The sequence below is a fragment of the Papio anubis genome, chromosome 9, assembly GCF_008728515.1.
Source record: "Papio anubis isolate 15944 chromosome 9, Panubis1.0, whole genome shotgun sequence".
Classification (NCBI taxonomy): Eukaryota; Metazoa; Chordata; class Mammalia; order Primates; family Cercopithecidae; genus Papio; species Papio anubis.
In genome coordinates, this window is record NC_044984.1 from 103,199,336 (window position 1) to 103,219,968 (window position 20,633).

Here is a 20,633-nt window from a genome sequence, read left to right on the forward strand (position 1 = left end):
ACATCTCATCACTGCTGAGACAGAGCAGGGACCACATCTCAGGAGGCTTCTGCCCACCCCCACCCCAAACGTGGAAATAAAGGAAAATCTTGAGTCTCTTCAAGGGAAATACCAGGCACATAGCTAGCCTTGAGAAGTAACTGAATAATTTAATAAACAGGAAGGTAAAAATACCTTAAAATAATAGCCACCCAAGGAGGTTAGAGCCACAGATGTTTGGTTCCCTATGGAAACTAAAGATAACAACATATGTCCCTGAGTTGGTTTCAGAAACCCGGAACCCATGAAATGGAAAATGCTGACCACCACTGAGTAGACCTCAGATAAGGGAGAACTGAGGATCCAGCTCTGACCACTGACCTTGATTATAAATCTTTTCCTGAGGGGCCTAGAGAGAGTCACGCCCAAAGGCCAAATCTTAATTCCTTCCTGCTGACCTCAAGTTTTTGAAAAAGCCTCCCTTTTTTTACCAATTACAAATCAAAGAATCTCTAAATCCACCTGTAAGGCCCCCTGATCTTCAAGATATCCCAATTTCCGGGTCCAAACCAAGGTATAGTTTCCATGGATTGACCTATGATTTTGTCTGTAACTTCTACTTTCCTAAAATGTACCCCTGCCTTTAAAAACCCTTGCTTGTAAGCCATCCAGGAGGTGGATCTTCAGTGTGAACTGCCTGTTTCTCCTTGCTTGGCACCCTGCAAATAAACGTCCTCCTTTCTCCCACTGCAAACTTCAGTATAGATGTTTGGCTTTACCGTGCTGGGTGAGCAGACCTAGGTTCGGTTCAGTAATACTGCTGCCATCTTGGTCTGAGTCATCATCAACCATCCTCTCTCATGTGGATTACCAAAATAACCTTCCAACTAGTCTACCTGCTTCTATACTTGTACTCACTTTCTCCCCTGACCTCCCCACCCAGCCATGGTCTATTTCCAACACATCAGTCAAAGGGATCCTTTTTAAACCTAAGTCAAATCACTGTCATTCCACTGCTTAAAACTCTGCAATGACCTCCCATGACACACACAGTAGAAGCCAAGGTCCTTCAAACATCTCTAAGGCCCTATATTATCTGGCAGTCAACACATCCTTGATCCCACCTTCTACTTCTTCCTCTGTTGCTCCACTCACTCTACTCCAGCACACTGGTCTCCTTGCTGTTCCTTCGGCAAGTAAGGCATGCACCTGCCTCAGTATCTTCACACTGGCTGCTCTCTCTTCCTGGATTGCCCTTTATCCCTCCCCATGATGAATGTCCTCACTTCCTTCAAGTATTTCTTTGAATTTCACCTTCTCATTGAGACCATCCTATTTAAAACTTAACTCTAACCACTGCCCCTTTCTCTGCCCTACATTCCTGACCTATTTGTTTTTTTTTTTTTTTTTTTTTGAGACAGGGTCTCACTTTGTCACCCAGGCTGGAGTGCAGTGGCACAATCACGGCTCACTGTAGCCTTGAACTCCTGGGCTCAACCAATCCTCCCACCTCAGTCTTCTGAATAGCTGGGACCACAGGCAAACACCACCAGGCCCAGCTAATTATTGTATTTTTTGTAGAGATGGGGATTTGCCACATTGTCCAGGTTGGTCTCGAACTCCTAGCCTCAAACAATTCTCCCTCCTCAGCCTCCCAGTTGCTGGTGAGCCACCACGCCTGGGCTTGTTGCCATCTTTATGTTCATGAGTGCCCAATGTTTAGCTCCCACTTAAAAGTAAGAACATGTCGTATTTGGTTTTCTGTTCTTGTGTTAATTTGCTTAGGGTAATGGCCTCCAGCTGCCTCCCTGCTGCTGCAAAGGTATGATTTTGTTCTTTTTTGTGGCTGTGTAGTATTTCATGGTGTACAGGTACCATATTTTCTTAATCCAATCCACAAAAATATGGAACGCTTCATGAATTTGCATGCAATCCTTGTGTGGGGTCCATGCTAATTTTCTCTGTATTGTTCTAATTTTAGTATATGTGCTGCTGAAGTGAGCGTGTGTGAAAGACTTTGAAATGGGCAAAAATGTCTTGTAGTTATACCTTTATAGGTTATCTTCACTTGTCATTGTCTTTGAGCTATGCTGTAGAAAAATGATAGTAACGTAAATGATTCTTTTATTAATACATAGAAATGCAAATAGAGCTTGGTGGTGAGGCAATTGGCTACCCTATATATATTGACCAGTTTTGCCTCTAATTGTAAATTCATTTCAGCATTTCTGAGTGCCTGTATATGTATTTGCTTTGACTTCTCCTTTGAACCAGTTGTACCCTCTTATTGGTGTTAGTAGACAATTCTCTTTGGGTCTCTGACATTTCTGCATGTTTTGAGTAGAGGCACTGATTACCTTTGTTCTGGACTATATTTTCAAGGATATTTGTTTAGCAAACAGCGTTGGAAGAAAGAGAATGTCTCCCTTTGGCACAAAGAGTAGTTTGCTTATGGCTTTCAAAGATAGATTGTCTCTCTCTGGAGCAAAGGACAGACATGCTTACTGTCTAGTATAAAAGATTGGGGTTCTCTAAGCTTAGGGTTCTTCTCTTGTTACACAACTCAATACTTTTGTAGGTATTGCCTGCCCCTCTTCATGTTACCCTGGGGGATTGGGGGCTTAAGGAACGGGTGTAGGGAAATGCTGATACCCTGGCTACTGCAATTGCTATGAGTAATATGGTCCTTTGTCTCTGACCTGGGAGTGTTGTGTCTTCTGCTAGCACCTGTGGGAACTGTGAAAGGCTAACTAGTCAGCTTGCAAATAGGTCAAACTCAGACTTTTAGTAATTCTTAATTGATTCATTTATTAATTAATGAGTTAATTGAAATCTTTGTCATGTATTAATTTTGTATTTGTATGAGAGGCATGATTTTACCTTTCATTTAGAATTTTTCATTTAACTCATCTATCACCTTGTAATATACTATGTAATTTCTCATTATGCTATTGTCTCCCCTTCCACCCAAATATAAGCCCACAGGACAGAAATATTTGTCTTTTATTATTAGAATTCACTGACGTATTCTAATGACAAAGACTCTCTGTCTTTTTTTTTTTTTTTTTTTGAGAGAGGGTCTCACTCTGTTGCCCAGGCTGGAGCAGGATTGTGCAGTGGCACAATTTTTGCTCACTGCAACCCTCCACCCCTGCAGGCTCAAGTGATCCTCCCACTTTAGCCTCCTGAGTAGCTGGGACCACAGGCACACGTCACCACTTCGTCAGGCTACTTTTTTGTATTTTTTATAGGGATGGGGTCTTATCATGTTGCCCAGGCCAGTCTTGAACTCCTGAGCTCAAGTGAGTCACCTGCCTCGGCCTCCCAAAGTGCTGGGATTAAAGGCATGAGCCACCATGCTCAGCTGACAAAAACTCTTTTTCTGAGAGAGACAGTCTCACACTGTCGCCCAGGTTGGAGAGCAGTGGTGCAATCTCGGCTCACTGCAACCTCCGCCTCCTGGCTAGAAGCAGTTCTCCTGCCTCGGCCTCCCAAGTAGCTGGAATTACAGGCACACGCCACCGAGCCTGGCTACTTTTTGTATTTTAGTGGAGATGGGTTTTACCATTTTGGCCAGGCTAGTCTCGAACTCCTGACCTCAAGTGGGCCGGGCTGGTCTCAAACTCCTGACCTCAAGTGGTCCACCTGCTTCGGCCTCCCAAAGTGCTGGGATTACAGGTGTGAACCACCGGGCGCAGCCAAACCCCGCACCCTCCCCCTGCCCCCGCCGCCCTTTTAACCAAACTTTTGTCAGGCTCCTCTGAGTCTTTTAAAAAATTCATCCTCACCCTTGGACTCTATCTAGTTTTGACAAGATACTGCTGAATCAGTCTAGCGAAAATGCACACTTTTGATATTTTTGATCCAATTCCTCACCCCCCACCCTTGATATTTTATCACCCTGGCCTGTGATGGGGTTCAGGACATGCCAACCCCCAAATGTGGCACCTTGGCATATTGAATATTTTAATCCAAAATAATTGGAGAAACAGCATGTGGAGAAGGGGCCTCTCACCTTCCTTTGCCCCTCACCCCTGAAACAGGTCATAAAACCCAGACGGATTTTCTGGCTTTTTTTTTTTTTTGAGACAGAGTCTCACTCTGTCACCCAGGCTGGAGTGCAGAGGTGCAATCTCGTCTCACTGCAACCTCCGCTTCTCAGGCTCAAGCGATCCTCCAGTTCAGCCTCCCAAGTAGCTGGGACCACAGATGAATGCCACCATGCTCAGCTCAGTTTTTGTAGTTTTGATAGAGACAGGGTTTCAATATGTTGCCCAGGCTGGTCTCGAACTCCTGAGTTCAAGAAATCTGCCCACCTCAGCCTCTCAGAGTGCTGGGATTACAGGCATGAGCCATCATGCGCAGCAATTTTATGACTTTGTTTCGAAGCAGATCATAAAACCTTCAGGTGAGAGGTGCCCTGCCTATACCCAGAGAAGAACACCCTTATCTCCAAAGACACACAGACAGAAAAGAATCTGAACAGGGCTTGCTGACTTTCCCCCAGTTTGTTACCACTAGGTCACACTCTTCATCCTGTCATATTTCTCTACGACTCTCCACTGCTCATCAAATCTAGCACAAAAATACTCAGGCTTAACCATTTCTGCAGGTCTTCATTTCTTTATGAAGGCTCCTATGCCACATCAAACTTAGATGAAATACGTTCGTATGCTTTTCTTAATCTGTCTTTCGTTATACAGGCCTCAGTCATAAAACCAGGATGAATAGAAGGAAAGATATGCTTCCTCCCCACACTTGCCTTTAGCAATAAACCTATTTATTTATTTATTTATTTATATTTTTAGAGACAGAACCTCGCTCTGTTGCCCAGGCTGGAATGCAGTAGTGTGATCAGAGCTCACTGCAGCTTTGACTTACCCGGGCCCAGGCGACTCGCCTGCCTCAGCCTCCTAAGTAGCTGGGACCACAGGCATGCTAATTTTTTCTACATTTTGTAGAGATGGGGTCTCACTATGTTGCCCAGGCTGGTCTCGAACTTCTGAGTATAAGCAATCCTCCCCCTTTTGCCTCCCAAAGTGCTGGAATTACAGGTGTGAGCCCGGCCCAGCAATAATCCTATCAAGTCAGTTTAACCAGAAACCATCTTATCCTTGACATTTCCTCTTAGTAATTTTCCATTTTCCATCTCACTCCCCCACCCTGCTCTCTGGCTATAAATCCCCACTTTGAATACTTGTGTATACAGAAAGGAGCCCAGTTCTATACTGAGGTCATCTTCTCCTATTGCAATTGTTACTAAATGACACTTTCCTTCACTTCTGTCCAGCTCTGGCTTTCTTGGACACTGACACATAGACCAGTACCTGGCATGTAGAAAATACATACTAAGTAAATGACTTGCCCAAAGTGACACAGGTACTTGGTGCTGGAACCCAGGTCTCCTAATTTCCAGCTGTGGGCTTGTTCTATAGTTTTACTTTCCTGCCCAGGTATAAGAGAGAGCTTTTCAACAGGGGTCAGCAAACTCTGGCTGAATCTGGTCCCTTGCCTGTTTTGCCTGACCTATGTGCTAAAAATGTTTTTTTCAAATGATTTTTAGAAATTAAAAGAAGAAGAAATAATGAGGCATAAAAATGACACAAAATTCAAATTTGCGTGGAAACACAAGCAATGCTTGTTCATTTATATTTTTAAGAGAAAGACCTTGGATAAATTAAATGTAACAGAGTTTAATTGAACAAAGAGTAAATCATGAATCAGGCATCCCCCAAGCCAGAATAGGGTCAGAGACAGACTGTTGCTGCCAAGTGTTCAAAGGTTTATGGACAGAAACAGGAAAGTGACAGAAAATGGAAGTGAGATACAGAAACTGCTGGACTGGTTACAGCTCAGTGTTTGCCTCATTTGAATAGAGTTTTGAACAGTTGTTTTTTTTTTTTTTTTTAAGACAGAACCTCGCTCTGTTGCCCAGGCTGGAGTGCAGTGGCGCCATCTCAGCTCACTGCGCCCTCTGCCTCCCCAGTCAAGCAATTCTGCCTCAGCTTCCCGAGTAGCTGGGATTATAGGCACGTGCCACCACGCTCCAGTAATTTTTGTATTTTTAGTAGAGATGGGGTTTCGCCATATTGGCGAGGCTGGTCTTGAACTCCTGACCTCAGGTGATCCTCCCACCTCGGCTCCCAAAGTCCTGGGATTACAGGCATGAGCCACCATGCCTGGCCAGTTGACTGCTTTTGAGGGGCGGAAATCAGCAACTGGCACAAGTGTAGACTACGGTCTGTTCACACATCCGTTAGGTTACCGTTCACTATGAATGGAGAAACCTTTAGACTGAACTTAAAATATGCAAGGAGGCAGCTTTAGGTTAGACGTAATTTAACAATATACCGTCCACCATTGTCTGCTACAAGCAACAGAGTTGTGTGGCCTGCAAAGCCTAAAATATTTACTACCTGACCTTTTATAGAAAAAGGTTGCTAACCCCCGTTTCACGACATTCCCCTGAATCCTTAGTTTAAGCACTAGGATGCTTAGCTTAAGCATTCTGCTCTTAAGAGATGCAATCTGTGCTCAATCAATACCAAACCCTATGATTGACTCTACAATCAAAGCACATCAGCAAACATTTAACATAGACTCTCCCACAATCCCGCAGCGAGATGGGACTCCACTACCTCACTCAATCCTTACACCAATAAACAAAACTATTCGCTATGATTGTAGAGGCCTAATATAAAAGATACTTGGGCAAACCCCGAACACAAGCAGGAACTTGATTCTTTTATCCTCTAACCTGAGTTCCATGCTGAGAATTTAGTGTTATCTTAAAAGTCAGAATGGCTTAAAAGCACAGGCATGAAAAAGCATATAGACTTTCCTTTGCGTTTGTTTCTTTTTGTCCAGTGGTTCCCACCTCCAGCTGCACAATAGAATCACCTGGGAGCTTTTAAAACTCACTAATGCTTGGGCTCCACCTGCCCTCCCAAGTCCTGATTAAATGGGTCTGGGCATTGTTTAAAAGCTTCCCGGGTGAGTCTGGCCATGGTGGAGAGCCAACTTGGTCCTCAAACTTAATGTGCACATTAGAATTATTGCACAGGATCACATTCATAAAGCTCTGAGTCCCGTACTTCGTGAGGGCTCTTTAGGGGATTTGAGAAGAAAATTTTATTTATTTATTTTTATTTTTTACACACAGAGTCTCACTCTGTCACCCAGGCTGGATTGCCGAGGCTCAATCATGGCTCACTGCAGCCTGGAACTCCTGGGCTCAGGAAATCCTTCTGCCTCAGCCTCCCAACTAGTAGCTAGGACTACAGGCGCACACCACCATACCCAGCTAATTTTAAAAATTTTTTTAGAGACAGGGTCTTGCCATGTTGTCCAGGCTGTTCTTGAACTCCTGGCCTCAAGTGATCCTCCTGCCTCTGCCTCCCAAACCACTAGGATTATGGGTGTGAGACACCATACCCAGCCATAATTTTAACCTACATTAAATTTTCACCTTAAAATACTATTAGGCCCAGGAGATCAAGGCTACAGTGAGCTATGTTCACACTACTGCTCTCTAGCCTGGGTAACAAAGCAAGACCTTGTCTCGAAAAAAAAAAGAAAAAGAAAAAGAAATGCTATTAGAAAAAGTTAACTGAGAGGCCATTAGTCTGAGACAGCGCCAATGTTGTGGGGTCCTAGGTGAGCAAACTGAAATCAGCTAAGAATAACTTAACTGCAAACCAAAAATGAAATCCTAAGCTCCCAATCTGCTGAACGGATCCCTTCTTGGCCAAGGGGACCCCAGAGAAACCTGAAAAGCTGAATTCCGGCCATAATGGGAAGGAGGTTCAGACATACCTCCTTCTTATACCCCCTCCCTTTTAGGGTTTAGGCACAACTGACCAGCATTAACATTAAAACAAAGACCGTAAGACCAACAAAACAGACTCTTCGTGGCAATCAGATACCAAAGTCCAGCTTGACTCTAGTAGAACATCACTCGACAGACAGCAGACCCTGAAGGAAATCAAAATATTTTACTCCCAAACATATTTCTTCTTTTTTTTTTTTTTTTAAATGGAATCTCACTCTGTCACCCAGGCTGGAGTGCAGTGGTACGATCTCTGCTCACTGCAACCTCCACCTCCTGAGTCCAAGCAATTCTCCTGCCTCAGCCTCCTCAGTAGCTGGGATTACAGACACATACCACCACACCCAGCTAATTTTTGTATTTTTAGTGTAGACGGGGTTTTGTCATGTTGGCCAGGCTGGTCTCGAACTCCTGGCCTCAGGTAATCTGCCTGCCTCGGCCTCCTAAAGTGCGGAGACTACAGGCATGAGCCACCGCGCTTGGCCTGCAACTTTTCAGCCTCTTTTCTATGAATAAATAAATAGATAAATTTAACTAACATGCTATTTCTTTTTGCACCTGTAGTCCCAGCTACCTGGGGGGATAAGGTATGAGGATCTCTTGAGCCCAGGAGGTGGAGGCTGCAGTGAGCCATGATTGTGCCACTGCACTCCAGCCTGGGTGAAAGAATGAGACCCTGTCTCAATAATAATAATAATAATAATAGGCCAGGCACAGTTGCTCACACCTGTAATCCCAGCACTTTGGAAGGCCGAGGCAGGCAGATTATCTGAGGTCAGGAGTTTGAGACCTGCGTGGCCAACATTGCGAAACCTCATCTCTACTAAAAAAAAATACAAAAATTAGCCAGGCATGATGGTGCCACCTGTAATCCCAGCTACTTGGGGGGCTGAGGCAGGAGGATTGCTTGAACCCAGGAAGCAGAGGCTGCAGTGAGCCGAGATCGAGCCACTGCACTCCAGCCTGGGCAACAGAGTGAGACTCCATCAAAAATAAAAAATAAAATAATACTAACCATAAATAAAATAATAATAATTTTAAAAAGGAGGATTCACAGCAACCCATGTGAAGGGGCCTAGTTTACTTGAGCTGGCGGACAAGAAAATCTGTTCTGTTTTAATCCTATAAGGAAAGTCACTTTGAAACTACTCATCTGCTTTTTCTTCCCTGTTTCTGTTTTCTTCAGCTCTTTTCTACTGATTCATGAATCGCTGTCTGCTCAAACTCTTCAAAATTGCCTCTGTTTTTCTTTAATGTGCCTTGGTTTATCTTTTAACAGTGCGAACTTCAGAGCCCAAACCCTGACGTAGATGTGGCTCCGTTAAGGTTCGCTCCATTGCGATGACTGTCCAGGTTTCTACAGAGTGTCTTGGAACCACAGAAGTAGTAGAAGGCCAAGTCCCTTTAAGGGCAGAGCCTGGAGTGGGAGTGTGTGCACGACTGTGTATGTGCCGAGGGTGTGGGAGTAGTTAGCTGGCAAAGACAACCAAGATACTCACTGCTGCAGACATCTCCTGCCTGGAAGAGTTCTGTGGTGAGTAGAACTAACCCGTAGTAAGAGAATGCATTGGAAAACCTGCCAGGAGAAAGCAAGAACGGTAAAGAAATGATCAGAGGAATGCAAGTCCCCTTTCCCTACCCCCTTGGGAAGGGCCAATGTCTACAGCAGCAGGAACCAGTCTTTGGGCAGCACTGGGATTTTGGGGACTTCACTGGGGACCTTGAGCAAGAAGATGGCAGGTAAAAAAGCATCATGATATGATCAAAGGGAAGTGATCCTGTGTCCTCTGAAAGGCCAAGAACTGTCAGAGGCGTTTGAACCAGAGCACCTCCATCTTGAATAGGGGTTGGGTAAATGAAGGCTGAGACCTACTGGGCTGCATTCCCAGATGGCTGGGCATTCTAAGTCACAGGATAAGATAGGAGTCAGCCAAGATACGGATCATACAGACCTTGCTGATAAAGCAGGTTGCAGTAAAGCAGCCAGCTGTGAACCCACCAAAACCAAGATGGTGATGAGAGTGACCTCTGGTCGTCCTCACTGCTACACTCCCACCAGTGCCATGACAGTTTACAAATGCCATGGCAACCTCAGGAAGTTACCCTATATGGTCTAAAAAGGGAAGGCATGAATAACCCACCTCTTGTTTAGCATATCATCAAGAAATAAACATAAAAATGGGTAACCAGGAGCCCTGGGGGCTGCTCTGCCTATGGAGTAGTCGTTCTTTTATTCCTTTACTTTCTTAATAAACTTGCTTTCACATTACTCTATGGACTGGTCTTGAATTATTTCTTGCACGAAATACAAAAACCTTCTCTTGGGATCTGAAGTGGGGCACCTTTCTGGCAACAGAACTATACTATACCAGAGACACAACACCTCCAAGACTGTCTACCCAACCGGCAATAGGGGGAAAATGGGACCCACCTCTGGAAGAAAACAGTCCCATTACCATCTTTTAGGGCTCTGGGTTAAGTGTGTCAACTTGGACATGTGATTTTTGAATTTCAGAGCAGAATGACACCATTTATTAACTCCTGGCTGACCCAGGAACTAGAATACTCAAGTTTGCAAGACCAGAATATTCTCTTCCAGTAGAATAGTTATAATGAAAACTCAGTCATAATCAGAAGCCAGTGATGCATTTCCTTAGGTTACAATGTGTGCAAGCAAATTTAGTGACTTTCATAATGCACTAAAATTAGTCTCTAATTAATTGCTTCAGTATTCAAGGAGCGTTGGCCCAACCAAATTACATGTGCTCAAAGGTGGGTATTCTCAGCTCTGACCACCACCATCCTTTAAAAAAATTCTGCAGGCTCGCTGAGTTGCTTGGGCTCTCAGGAATTCGGGGCAGAGCTAGAGGCTGTTCTGTATATTATCAAAGCTTTTTTTCTCCTCTTCCCTGTAATTGACCACCTCGAGGACACTTCCCCGTTAATTTGAACGGAAAAATGAGAACTGCTTAAAAAAGAACATTAAAGCCTTAGGCCAAGTTTGTTCACTGTTAATGCTGTGTACATGAATTGGTGCAAAGAGACTTGAAAGATGACTGCAGCTCCAATTCACTGTGGAGTTTAAGGTGATTACACTCTCCAAATACTACCCCCAACCCACACCTTCCGGTTCCAGCGCCCTTCCACGGGTGTTATTTAAGAAAAGGTCCAACAGGACCTTAAAAGAATGCCCTTGTTGACCAAATCAGTGGTTCCCCGAATGTCTTGCCACCAGCGATACGCCGCCCTCACCGGTTGCCAGGGAACCCAATGCTGTTCCGTGCGGTTGCTGACGCAGATTATCAAATGCCTGCCTTACTGAGAGACCGCAGCCTGCACATGCCGCATGAACACGGACACCTGAACCGCATAAACCTGGACCGCCTGGACCTGCAATACATGCACATGCCTGCAGCACACATGCATTACACACACAAACCACCGCCGGACCACATACCTGCATGCACATGCATGCACGCGCACGCATTACCGCATGCACAAACCACCTGGGGACCGCAATACATGCCTTCCTTCCACTGGTTTCCCATTCCGGGCTCCACCCTTCCTTCTTCCTTCCTCCAGGTCAGGATCTGGCTCATTCAAGACTGGGTCTGGTCGGGTCTCATTTCCTTCCTCCGTTCCACGTCAGTTCCTCAGCCTCCCAAATTCTTTCAGGAGGTGCTCCACCAGCCATACAGGCTAATTTTTTGTATTTTAGTAGAGATAGGGTTATGCCATGTTGGTCAGGCTGGTCTCCGAACTCCTGACCTCAGGTGATACACCTGTCAGCCTCCCACAGTGCGGTTACAGGCATGAGCCCTGCAAACACATAGCAGAAATATTCAATCGTATTGTGAAAGAAAAATTCCCTTTTAAGTTTACTTTCAATTCTTTCAATCATTTTAAATTATACCCCAGTCTCACTTACGTGCTAATGAGTCCTTAACACCTCCCCTTTCCTGTCTCTTTTTTGTTTTTGTTTTGAGACAGGATCTCAGTCTCTTGCCTAGGCTGGAGTACAGTGGCATGATCACAGCTCATTGCAGCCTCGACCTCCTGGGCTAAAGTGATCCTCCCACCGCAGCCTCCTGAGTAGCTGGGACCACAGGTGCATACCTCCACACCCAGCTAACTTAAACATTTTTTGTAGAGATAGGGTTTTACTACGTTGCCCAAGCTGGTCTCAAACTCCTGGCCTCAGAGGTCTTCCCACCTCAGCCTTACCAAAGTGTTGGGATTACGGGCATGAGCCACCGTGTCCAGCCAGCCTTTTTAGCTCTTAAATACAGAGGCTCATTGCCTCTGCAAACCATCGGTCTAGTTACTTTTTCTGGTATTTCTCTTTAAGAGTGCCTTCTATCTGTGACTTGCAATTAAGGTGTTTTAAAGTAGAGTTATGGCCTTGTTCGGTGGCTTACACCTGTAATCCCAGAATTTGGGGAGGCTGAGGAGGGAGGATTGCTTCAGTTCAGGAGTTCAAGGCTGCAGTAAGCTAGGATTGCGCCACTGCACACCAGCCTGAGCGGTGGAGCAAGGAGACTCTGTCTCAAAAATAAAAAATACAATAAAATCGAGTTATAAAGTTTCTTTTTAAAAGGTACTTGACTACAAGCATCAAGTTAAAGAAAAAGATTAAGGAAATAATAGTACATACAGATGATAACCCGGATATGATGGGAATCAGGAGGATGATGTTCAAACTACTGAAATTTGCAAATGTTGCCTGAAATCAAAGTGCTGTCTGTCCATTGCATTAAAACAAAACCCAAAACAGGGCACAGGGAGCGGAAAGGGGTCAAAGTGGTCAACAAACAGCTCTTACCATATAAACCACAGCAACAAAGTTGTCCATCTAAAATGGGGTGTGAAAAGGTCCCTCATTTTGCCTCGGTCTTCCTGTTTCAAAACAAGGACATAGTGTTTATTCTCTCCCCTACAGGTGCATGAGAGATGGGCTGGTGGCCTGAGACTAGTGCACACCCAGGCTGGGAGGGAGGTTTCTGGTAAGTAGGACACTGGAGCTCTGATAACCCAGGTCTCAAATCTACAGGATGCAGCCTCCCAGCCCCTCCAGCCAGAACCCAACCGTGTCCAGGGGCATGATACACAGGACGGATCTCATGCCCTCCAACCTGGAAACCGGGACTTGGGAAGCAGATCCCTCCTTCCTGGCCCCTCAGACCTCAGCACAGACCCATGAACCCAGGGAGCAGAAAATCAGTCCAAAGCATGTCCAGCCCTTTCACACACACACATACGCCTTCCCCAGTTCTAGGTCTAGGTGGCAACAGTTAATGTGCTGAGAAATGAATTCACCAAAGGCCAATTTACCAAAAGATTGATTAGCTAAATGATTAATTGGCCAATTTTACATAATTTACAAATTCATCAAATCTTTGCTTTATAGTGTTCTTTAAAAAATATATGCTATGGCCAGGTATGGTGGTTCGTGCCCATAATCCCAGCACTTTGGGAGGCCAGGGCAGGTTGATCACATGACACCAGGGGTTCGAGACCAGCCTGGCTTTCCCTCATCCATGGAAGGAATCTCTCCCCAAAGGCAACCAAATGGGCTTCTGCACCTCTTGAGGAATCCCTCCTGCTCTGCCCCCTGTAGATATGGGGCAGGTCCCCTGGCCTCTATGTTGTCAGACCAAACATCTCCTTCCAACCTGGTGAAAGGCCATTCAGTTCTTCTTGCATAATATAAAAAGAATCAGAAATGTAACTTTATTTTAAAAGGCAATTTCTTTATAGGATCTGAGGTCTGCTTAAGGTATTTGTCATGTTTCTCCAATCTGCTTGGATGGTTCTTGAAGGCAAGGACTGCAGCCTTAAACCCGAATCTTTTCTCCCCGTGTGTGCAATGCTGGTGCCTATATACAGTAGGCGCTCGTGAAGTTTCACCGTGGTGGATTCCCTGATGGTGTTACTGGTGGAGTGAGGCACCATCCATTAAGAACATCTACACAGGGTGCAGTTTGATCCCCTAGATCTAAGCACACTCCTTCCTAACGTGGTTTTATTGCACAGCTTTTGCCAGTCAATCTCATTTGCTAGTCAGACTTCATCTGTGCTGAAAGGCGAAACCAAAGCAGCAGTAGTTACGGGACCCATTAGCAGATGTTACATTTCTCTAATCACTGGTGAAATTCTCCAGGAAGCATTTTTAGAACTTGGCAGTGAAAATACAGATTGGAGTTGCCAAATTACCCTTGCGGGTCTGTCTACTGGGCCCTCATCTGCTCCATGTGCACGCACACACCCCACCTTGAGTACACACACCCACGTGTGTCCATGCATGCATGCCCTACTCCATATGCACACACTCCCCTAAATGCACCCCGACACGCACATTGCTGTCTATTGGTCCAGGCACTGACCTGTCTGGAGATGATGAGTTTCCCCAGCGGCATGGGAGCTCCGTTTTCCGTCGCTATCCTCTTTAAGGTGGCGATTGCCTTTTCCTGGTTCCCTGACAGCACATCATACCTTGCACTTTCCGGCAGCCACTGGGATGGGGGAGACAGGAGACCCACGTGTGGCTGATTAGGGTGGAACAGAGCACTCACTTCTAGCCACACACTCTTACTTGTGTGTGGGATCTTTAAGGGTAGGGGCTCTGAAGCCAGAGACCTGACTTCAAATCCTGGCCCTGCCATTTATTACGTTGGTTGTGTGACCCTGTACAATTACTTGACTTCTCTGTGCTTTCATTTCCTCCTCCATTAAATGTGAATGATAAGAGATCCTACCTCTTAGGGCTCTTGAGAAGATTAAACAGGATAATCCAGGCAAGGGGCCTAGCGCAGTGCCAGGTATAGGTTAATGCAGCTATTATTATTGTCACGGTTGCTATTACTATTATTTGGGGCTGCTTTCAGAGTTCCAGGCGAGGGCTGAATTAAATTAAGATCACTGTCAGAAATCTCACCCCCATCTCTCAAGGAATTGTACCTCCCCTGTATTCAGCATCATCTTGCAAACTCAGTTCAAGAGAAAGAAAGAAATCAGAAAGATTTTTAGAACAATGGAAGTCCCAACCCCAAATGACTAGATACGTACATTTCTGTAAAAATGGAGCGACAGCTGTTTGAAACAGCAGGTATACTGGAGAAAAGACTAAGAGTTAGAAGATCTAGTTTAGAGTTTTTTTGTCTATTTGCTGTAGGCCCTTTAACAAGTCAGCCCCTCTGGGCTTCAGTTTTCTCATCAATAAAAAGAGGATATAGCAGAGAGTGCAAATGCCCACCAACATTCTGTTTCCTTTTTCATAGTGCAAAGTTGTCCTTAGATGTGGCTGCCCAGACAGGGACTACATTTCCCAGCTCCCCTTGCATCTAGGTGGGACCATGTGACTTGCATTCACCAGTGGCATATGAGCTGACTATTCCCGGCCAAGGTATTCAAGAAGTGACTGTGCAGTCTCCACTTGCCTTTTGCAAGTCTATTGAGTGTATGTAGAAGACTTCAAAGCCCTAGAGGATAGCAGAGCCACCAGCAGGACAAAAACTGGGCCCAGAATTCCACTTGCCAACCAGAAAAGTCATTCTGAAGTATTGTGTTAGAGAGAGAGAAGCTCCTATCGTGCTATGTTACTGAAATTGTGGGCTTCATTTGTTTCAGCAGCTGGTATCATCCTGACTAATACAGGGATTCATTATAGTCCTGTGATTATTGGGAGGAATAAATGTGATATTGCATGGAGCACAAAGCCTGCCACACAGTTAAGCTTAATAATTATTAATACTTATTGTCATTACCAGAAATTTTTGTAGTAGTTACCATACATGAGAACTACCCATCTCTAGGCTTCTTTTAGTACCTACTGGCTGTAAAGTGTTTCATGCATGTGCCCATGAAATGATGAGTATGTGGCAAGATCTCAGCAGAGGGTGTGGTTTATGCAGAGCTGAGATGAAGAGATCATTTAAACTCCTGGAGCAGCCACACCTGAAGTCCGATTTAATCCTCTGAAACGTATTTATTCCTCTCTTTTACTCAAGCCAGTTTGAATTGGGTTTCTGTCACTTGCAACTTAAGAGTCTCAATTAGTGATATATAATCACTTTAAGTGTAGATTTTGCAATGATGGGGCCAATGTATCCTCCAATCCCCAGTTATCTCCCCAGAAAACATCCCAGCAGTGTCTGTCTGGAGGAAATCTAACACTCCATACTGGGGCTACCCCAGGCCATAGCTCCCTTGTCTCATATCCTGATTTAAAAAAATCATCTTAAAAGGTGGCTTTGGTATCCTTCTCCATCCCCTCCCCACCAAAATAGAGTGGACTGTAAGGTGTCAGGTAGCAAAAGCTGAAATCTCTTAAAGGATACCTACGAAACACAGCACGGCAAAGAGGAGGAGCGGGACAGCCGAGAGGATGAGCAGCCAACGCCAGCCCAGGCTGGGCATCACGAACACAGCCAGGACGACCTCGAACACTGTCCCGATGGCCCAGAATACCTGGCACGGGAGAATCAGGGTTAGTGGTGGGGGAAGCATGGTCCTCACAGTGAGGAATTATGGGGGCACTGTGGACAAGGGTATCTCTATGGGTAAGGGGTTATTGGAGTCAGCAAGGTTAGAATAGTCACCCTTTCCCTGTGGTCTGTATGGTTGAGCCAGGGCTGCCATGTTGCCCAGCTTACGAGGGTACCATCTACACTGTATAATATTTGCATGTCACCCGCTGGAGCTGGGCAATGTGGCAGCTCTGGTTAAGGAGATCAATATGACCAATATTATGTGATATCAAATTGGTAGTGAACACATTGGTGTTCTCTCTCTCTCTCTCTCTGTCTTGCTCTGTCGCTCAGGCTGGAGTACAGTGTCCCAATCATGGCTCACTGTAGCCTCAACCTCCCAGGCTCAAGATCAGCTGGTCTAGATGTGTTTCTTTTTCTTCCACTCCTCCTCCTCCTCCTCCTCCTCTTTCTCCTCCTCCTCCTCCTTCTCCTCCTCCTCCTACTTCTTCTCTCTTCCTCTTCCTCTTTTTTTTTTTTTTTTTTTTTTTGGCAGAGTCTTGCTCTGTTGCCTAGGCTGGAGTGCAATGGCACGATCTCAGCTCACTGCAACCTCTGCCTCCTGGATTCAAGCAATTATCCTGCCTCAGCCTCCTGACTAGCTGGTATTACAGTCCACCACCACACCTGACTAATTTTTTGTATTTTTTAGTAGAGATGGGGTTTCACAATGTTGGCCAGGCTGGTTGCGAACCCCTTATCTCAGGTGATTCAAATGCCTTGACCTCCCAAAGTACTGGGATTATGGGCATGAGCCACCGTGCCTGGCCTTTTTTAAAATTATTATTTATTATTATTATTATTATTATTATTATTTTTAAATAGATGGGGTCTTGCTCTACCACTCAGGCTGGAGTGCAGTGATGTGATCACACCTCACTACAGCCTCGAACTCCTGGCCTCAAGTGATCCTCCTGCCTCGGCCTCCCAAAGTCCCAGATGCATTTCAATATTTAAACAACGGATTCTTCCACATCAGTGTGGATCAGTAGAGCATCACCCTAATTGGAAAGAAGCAGATGTAGTCACTATGTTGGGCTGTGGGATCAATGCAATTAAAATTGTCAGTGTGGTTATAGTGATTGGGGACATCAGAGTGGGTTCATTGACATCACTGTTGGAATCAACGTCCAGCATGGGCAAATAAACCATTCTGCCACTGTGTGGAGGGGGCCACTGGGCAGCTGCATGAGGCAGGGAGTCATGGAGCCATTGTATTTGCTCTGAGATCTTTCAGATCATGGTTAGAAAATGGGTCACGAGACCCTGGAAGAAAAACTTGAGAGGAACTAGCTGGACCACGAAAGTTTTAAGGCAGTCTATAGGCCACAGAATTTCCATTCTTGACCAAAAAGACAGGTGGTGGGTGATGATATGGGTGTGGGCCGGAGTTTGGTCTACTAATGCCACACATTAGCCACACCAGCTCTCAGATACAAGCTATTTACAGTTCAAGAAAACATACTCTTCCATACCCTTGCTGACATTTTTTTTTTGAGGGATGATAGATTGAATGTTCTTGTCAATTGAAGAATTTGTCCATATTGCAAAACTGGCATGTCAGAAATGATGTAACTGATGCTTTTACATCTTTACATATTGAGTCTGTAATATTTTTTTCTTAAACTCCCTTTTCCTTGGCCTGTGGCTCAAGACATCTGAGAACCTCCTGCCGGAATCCACACGCTCTAGAGACCCAGGCTGCTCTCCTCCTTACCTCAATCAGCAAAATACATTTAGCTCTGGCTTTCATGGGAAGGAACTCAGCATACAGCGTCACCCTGGAAATGTAAAAGGGACAGAAAAAGAGTTAAGATCAGAACTGGGTGGGCAAATGGCTACCGTTTTCTGAATTTCCTGCCAACATTCCTCCAAGGGTGGTCAGTGAACCACTTACATCAGAATTTCCTGAGATGATGATGGTTAAATATACAGATCTCTAGCTCCCTCCCTCCCCAGACCTTCAGAAACAAACTCCCAGGGATAAGGCCCTGACATCTGCATTTTTATTTTATTGTATTTATTTATTTATTTATGAGTTGGTGTCTCACTCTGTCACCCTGGCTGAAGTGCAATCATAGCTCACTGCACAACCTTGAACTCCTGGGCTTAAGTGATCCTCCTGCCTCAGCCTCCAGAGCAGCTAAGACTACAGCCATGCACCACCACTCCTGGCTAATTATTATTATGATGATTTGTACAGATGTATGTTACCCAGGCTGGTCTCGAACTCCTGGCCTCAAGTGATCCTCCCATCTCGGACTCCAAAAGCGCTGGGAATATAGATGTGAGGCACCATGCCCGGCCTCACCTGCATTTTTGACTCCCCAAGTGATTCTCAAATTTCCTAACTGCTGTCATTGAGCCCTACCCATAATCTAATAAGTCCAGGGAAAAATGTTTTTTGGCAGGAACTCTTCAACCTGAGCCCTTCTCAGCATATCAGGGCACACAATGTCAACCTGTCCCATCACTGGTGACATTAATCTTCATCACCTGATCAAGCTGGTGATGGAGATTACCAGCTTGGTAATCTGGTCTGACAGATTTCTCAACCCTAAGTTATAATTTCCCATTTGTGATTAAGAATATTTCCCCTTTGTGGGGAAGTATTCAGATTATGCCAATATCCTGTTCCCCACATAACCTCTACCCACCAGCTTTAGCCATTGACTATCTCTATCTATGTCATCTACAACTGTGATGGTAACAAATGGTTGTTTTTGTTTATTTGTTTTGTTTTTTGAGACAGGGTGCATGGTGTGATCATGGCTTACTGCAGCTTCAACCTTCCAGTCTCAAGCCATCCTCTTACCAGCCTCCAAGACTACAGGTGCTGGGACCATAAGCACATGCCACCACGCCCCGGTAATTTTTATTTTTTTTTATTATTGTGGAGATAAGGTCGCACTATGTTGTTCATGCTGGTCTCAAACTCCTGGGCTCAAGCTATCTTCCTGCCTTGACTTCCCAAAGTGCTAGGATTACAGGCATGAGCCACTGCACCCAGCCCCACAAATGGTATTTTTTATTTTTGTCATTCCTTCTGTATTTATTAGTTGACATTCAACTGTAAGAAAGAGATTTTCCTTCTTTCCTTCATCTTATCTGTCTATCGATTTAATCGGTATGGACTTGTGGAGTCCTATTTATGCAGTGTGTTGTAGCCCGTTACTATTTTGATGCTCAGAAGAGCTTTTCCTCCTCCCCTTTATCTATCTTATCTATCTATCTAGTATCTATCTATCTATCTATCTATCTATCTATCTATCTATCTATCTATCCATTTAATCAATAAGGACTGGAAGATTCCAATTTTATTCCATAAGTTGCAGCCTATTATTATTATTATTAGTAGTAGTAGTAGTAGTAGTAGTATTTTGAGACAGGGTCTTACTCTGTTGCTCAGGCTGAAGTGCAGTGGCACACAATCTTGGCTCACTGAAACCTCCACCTCCTGGGTTCAAGCAATTCTCCCACCTCAGCCTCCTGAGTAGCTGAGATTACAGGTGCCCGCCACCATGCCTGGCTAATTTTTGTATCTTTTGGTAGAGATAGGGTTTCACCATGTTTCCCAGGCTGGTCTCAAATTCCTGACCTCAAGTGATCTGCCCGCCTCAGCCTGCTAAAGTGCTGGAATTACAGGTGTGAGCCACCACACCCGGCCTGCAACCTGTTATTATTTTGATGCTCAGACTGTCCCAGATCTGCCCAGTGGGAGCCCCTTCAAGCTGATTCTTATTGTTTTTTTTGGCATGTCTCCATCATTCCTTGAGGTCTTCCCTATTTTCTAGCACAAGATATCCAGCTCATCTTGTACTTCCTCTACTCCAGCCCTGGAGTCTGTCATCACCTTTCTAAGAAGCCCTGGTTCCCTTTGGCAGAAGATGGTATTTAGAAACCAAGATCTCTGTGCTCAGTGTGCTCATTGCTCCTGGGGTGTCACTGCTGCTGCGCCCTCTTGGCGGACACAGCTAAGAGATTATCTGTCTATCTATCTATCTCTATCTTACTTATCTCCTTGTCTCTTCACACACTCACCATATCTATAACTATCTGTGTATATTTATTTAAAAACAAGTTCATACTGATACTTTCCATTTCAGTTCATCACCTTAGGGTTCATTCTAACCTTCCTCACTTCCATGCTGCAATTTCCTTCTCTAAGAATGGGAGATCTGGTCTCATTATCCTCAATACAGTTACATCTTTGCTCAATTTACTTGTTTCCTTAATGTAAGCAATGTCCCAACTGCACTGGCTGCCTCCTCTGTCTGCTGCTTCCACGCTTTCCTCCTTTT

The 20,633-nt window shown here is 44.9% G+C and overlaps 1 protein-coding gene and 1 non-coding gene across 4 annotated transcripts in view; both read right to left on the reverse strand.

Annotated features, from left to right (window-relative positions):
• SVOP (SV2 related protein) overlaps nucleotides 1–20,633 on the reverse strand; it is a 104,427-nt gene that overhangs the window by 13,873 nt on the left and 69,921 nt on the right. For all 3 annotated transcript variants that reach the window (XM_031650726.1, XM_031650728.1, XM_031650727.1), the window contains 5 exons: nucleotides 18,050–18,113; nucleotides 16,148–16,273; nucleotides 14,191–14,319; nucleotides 12,630–12,703; nucleotides 9,307–9,383 (listed from right to left, as the gene is read on the reverse strand). In XM_031650726.1, coding sequence (XP_031506586.1) covers nucleotides 9,307–9,383; nucleotides 12,630–12,703; nucleotides 14,191–14,319; nucleotides 16,148–16,273; nucleotides 18,050–18,113 — 470 coding nt within the window. The remainder of the gene's footprint in view (nucleotides 1–9,306; nucleotides 9,384–12,629; nucleotides 12,704–14,190; nucleotides 14,320–16,147; nucleotides 16,274–18,049; nucleotides 18,114–20,633) is intronic.
• Nucleotides 1,878–1,984, reverse strand: LOC116268992. The gene has a single exon (XR_004176318.1). It is a non-coding gene; the product is annotated as a U6 spliceosomal RNA (small nuclear RNA).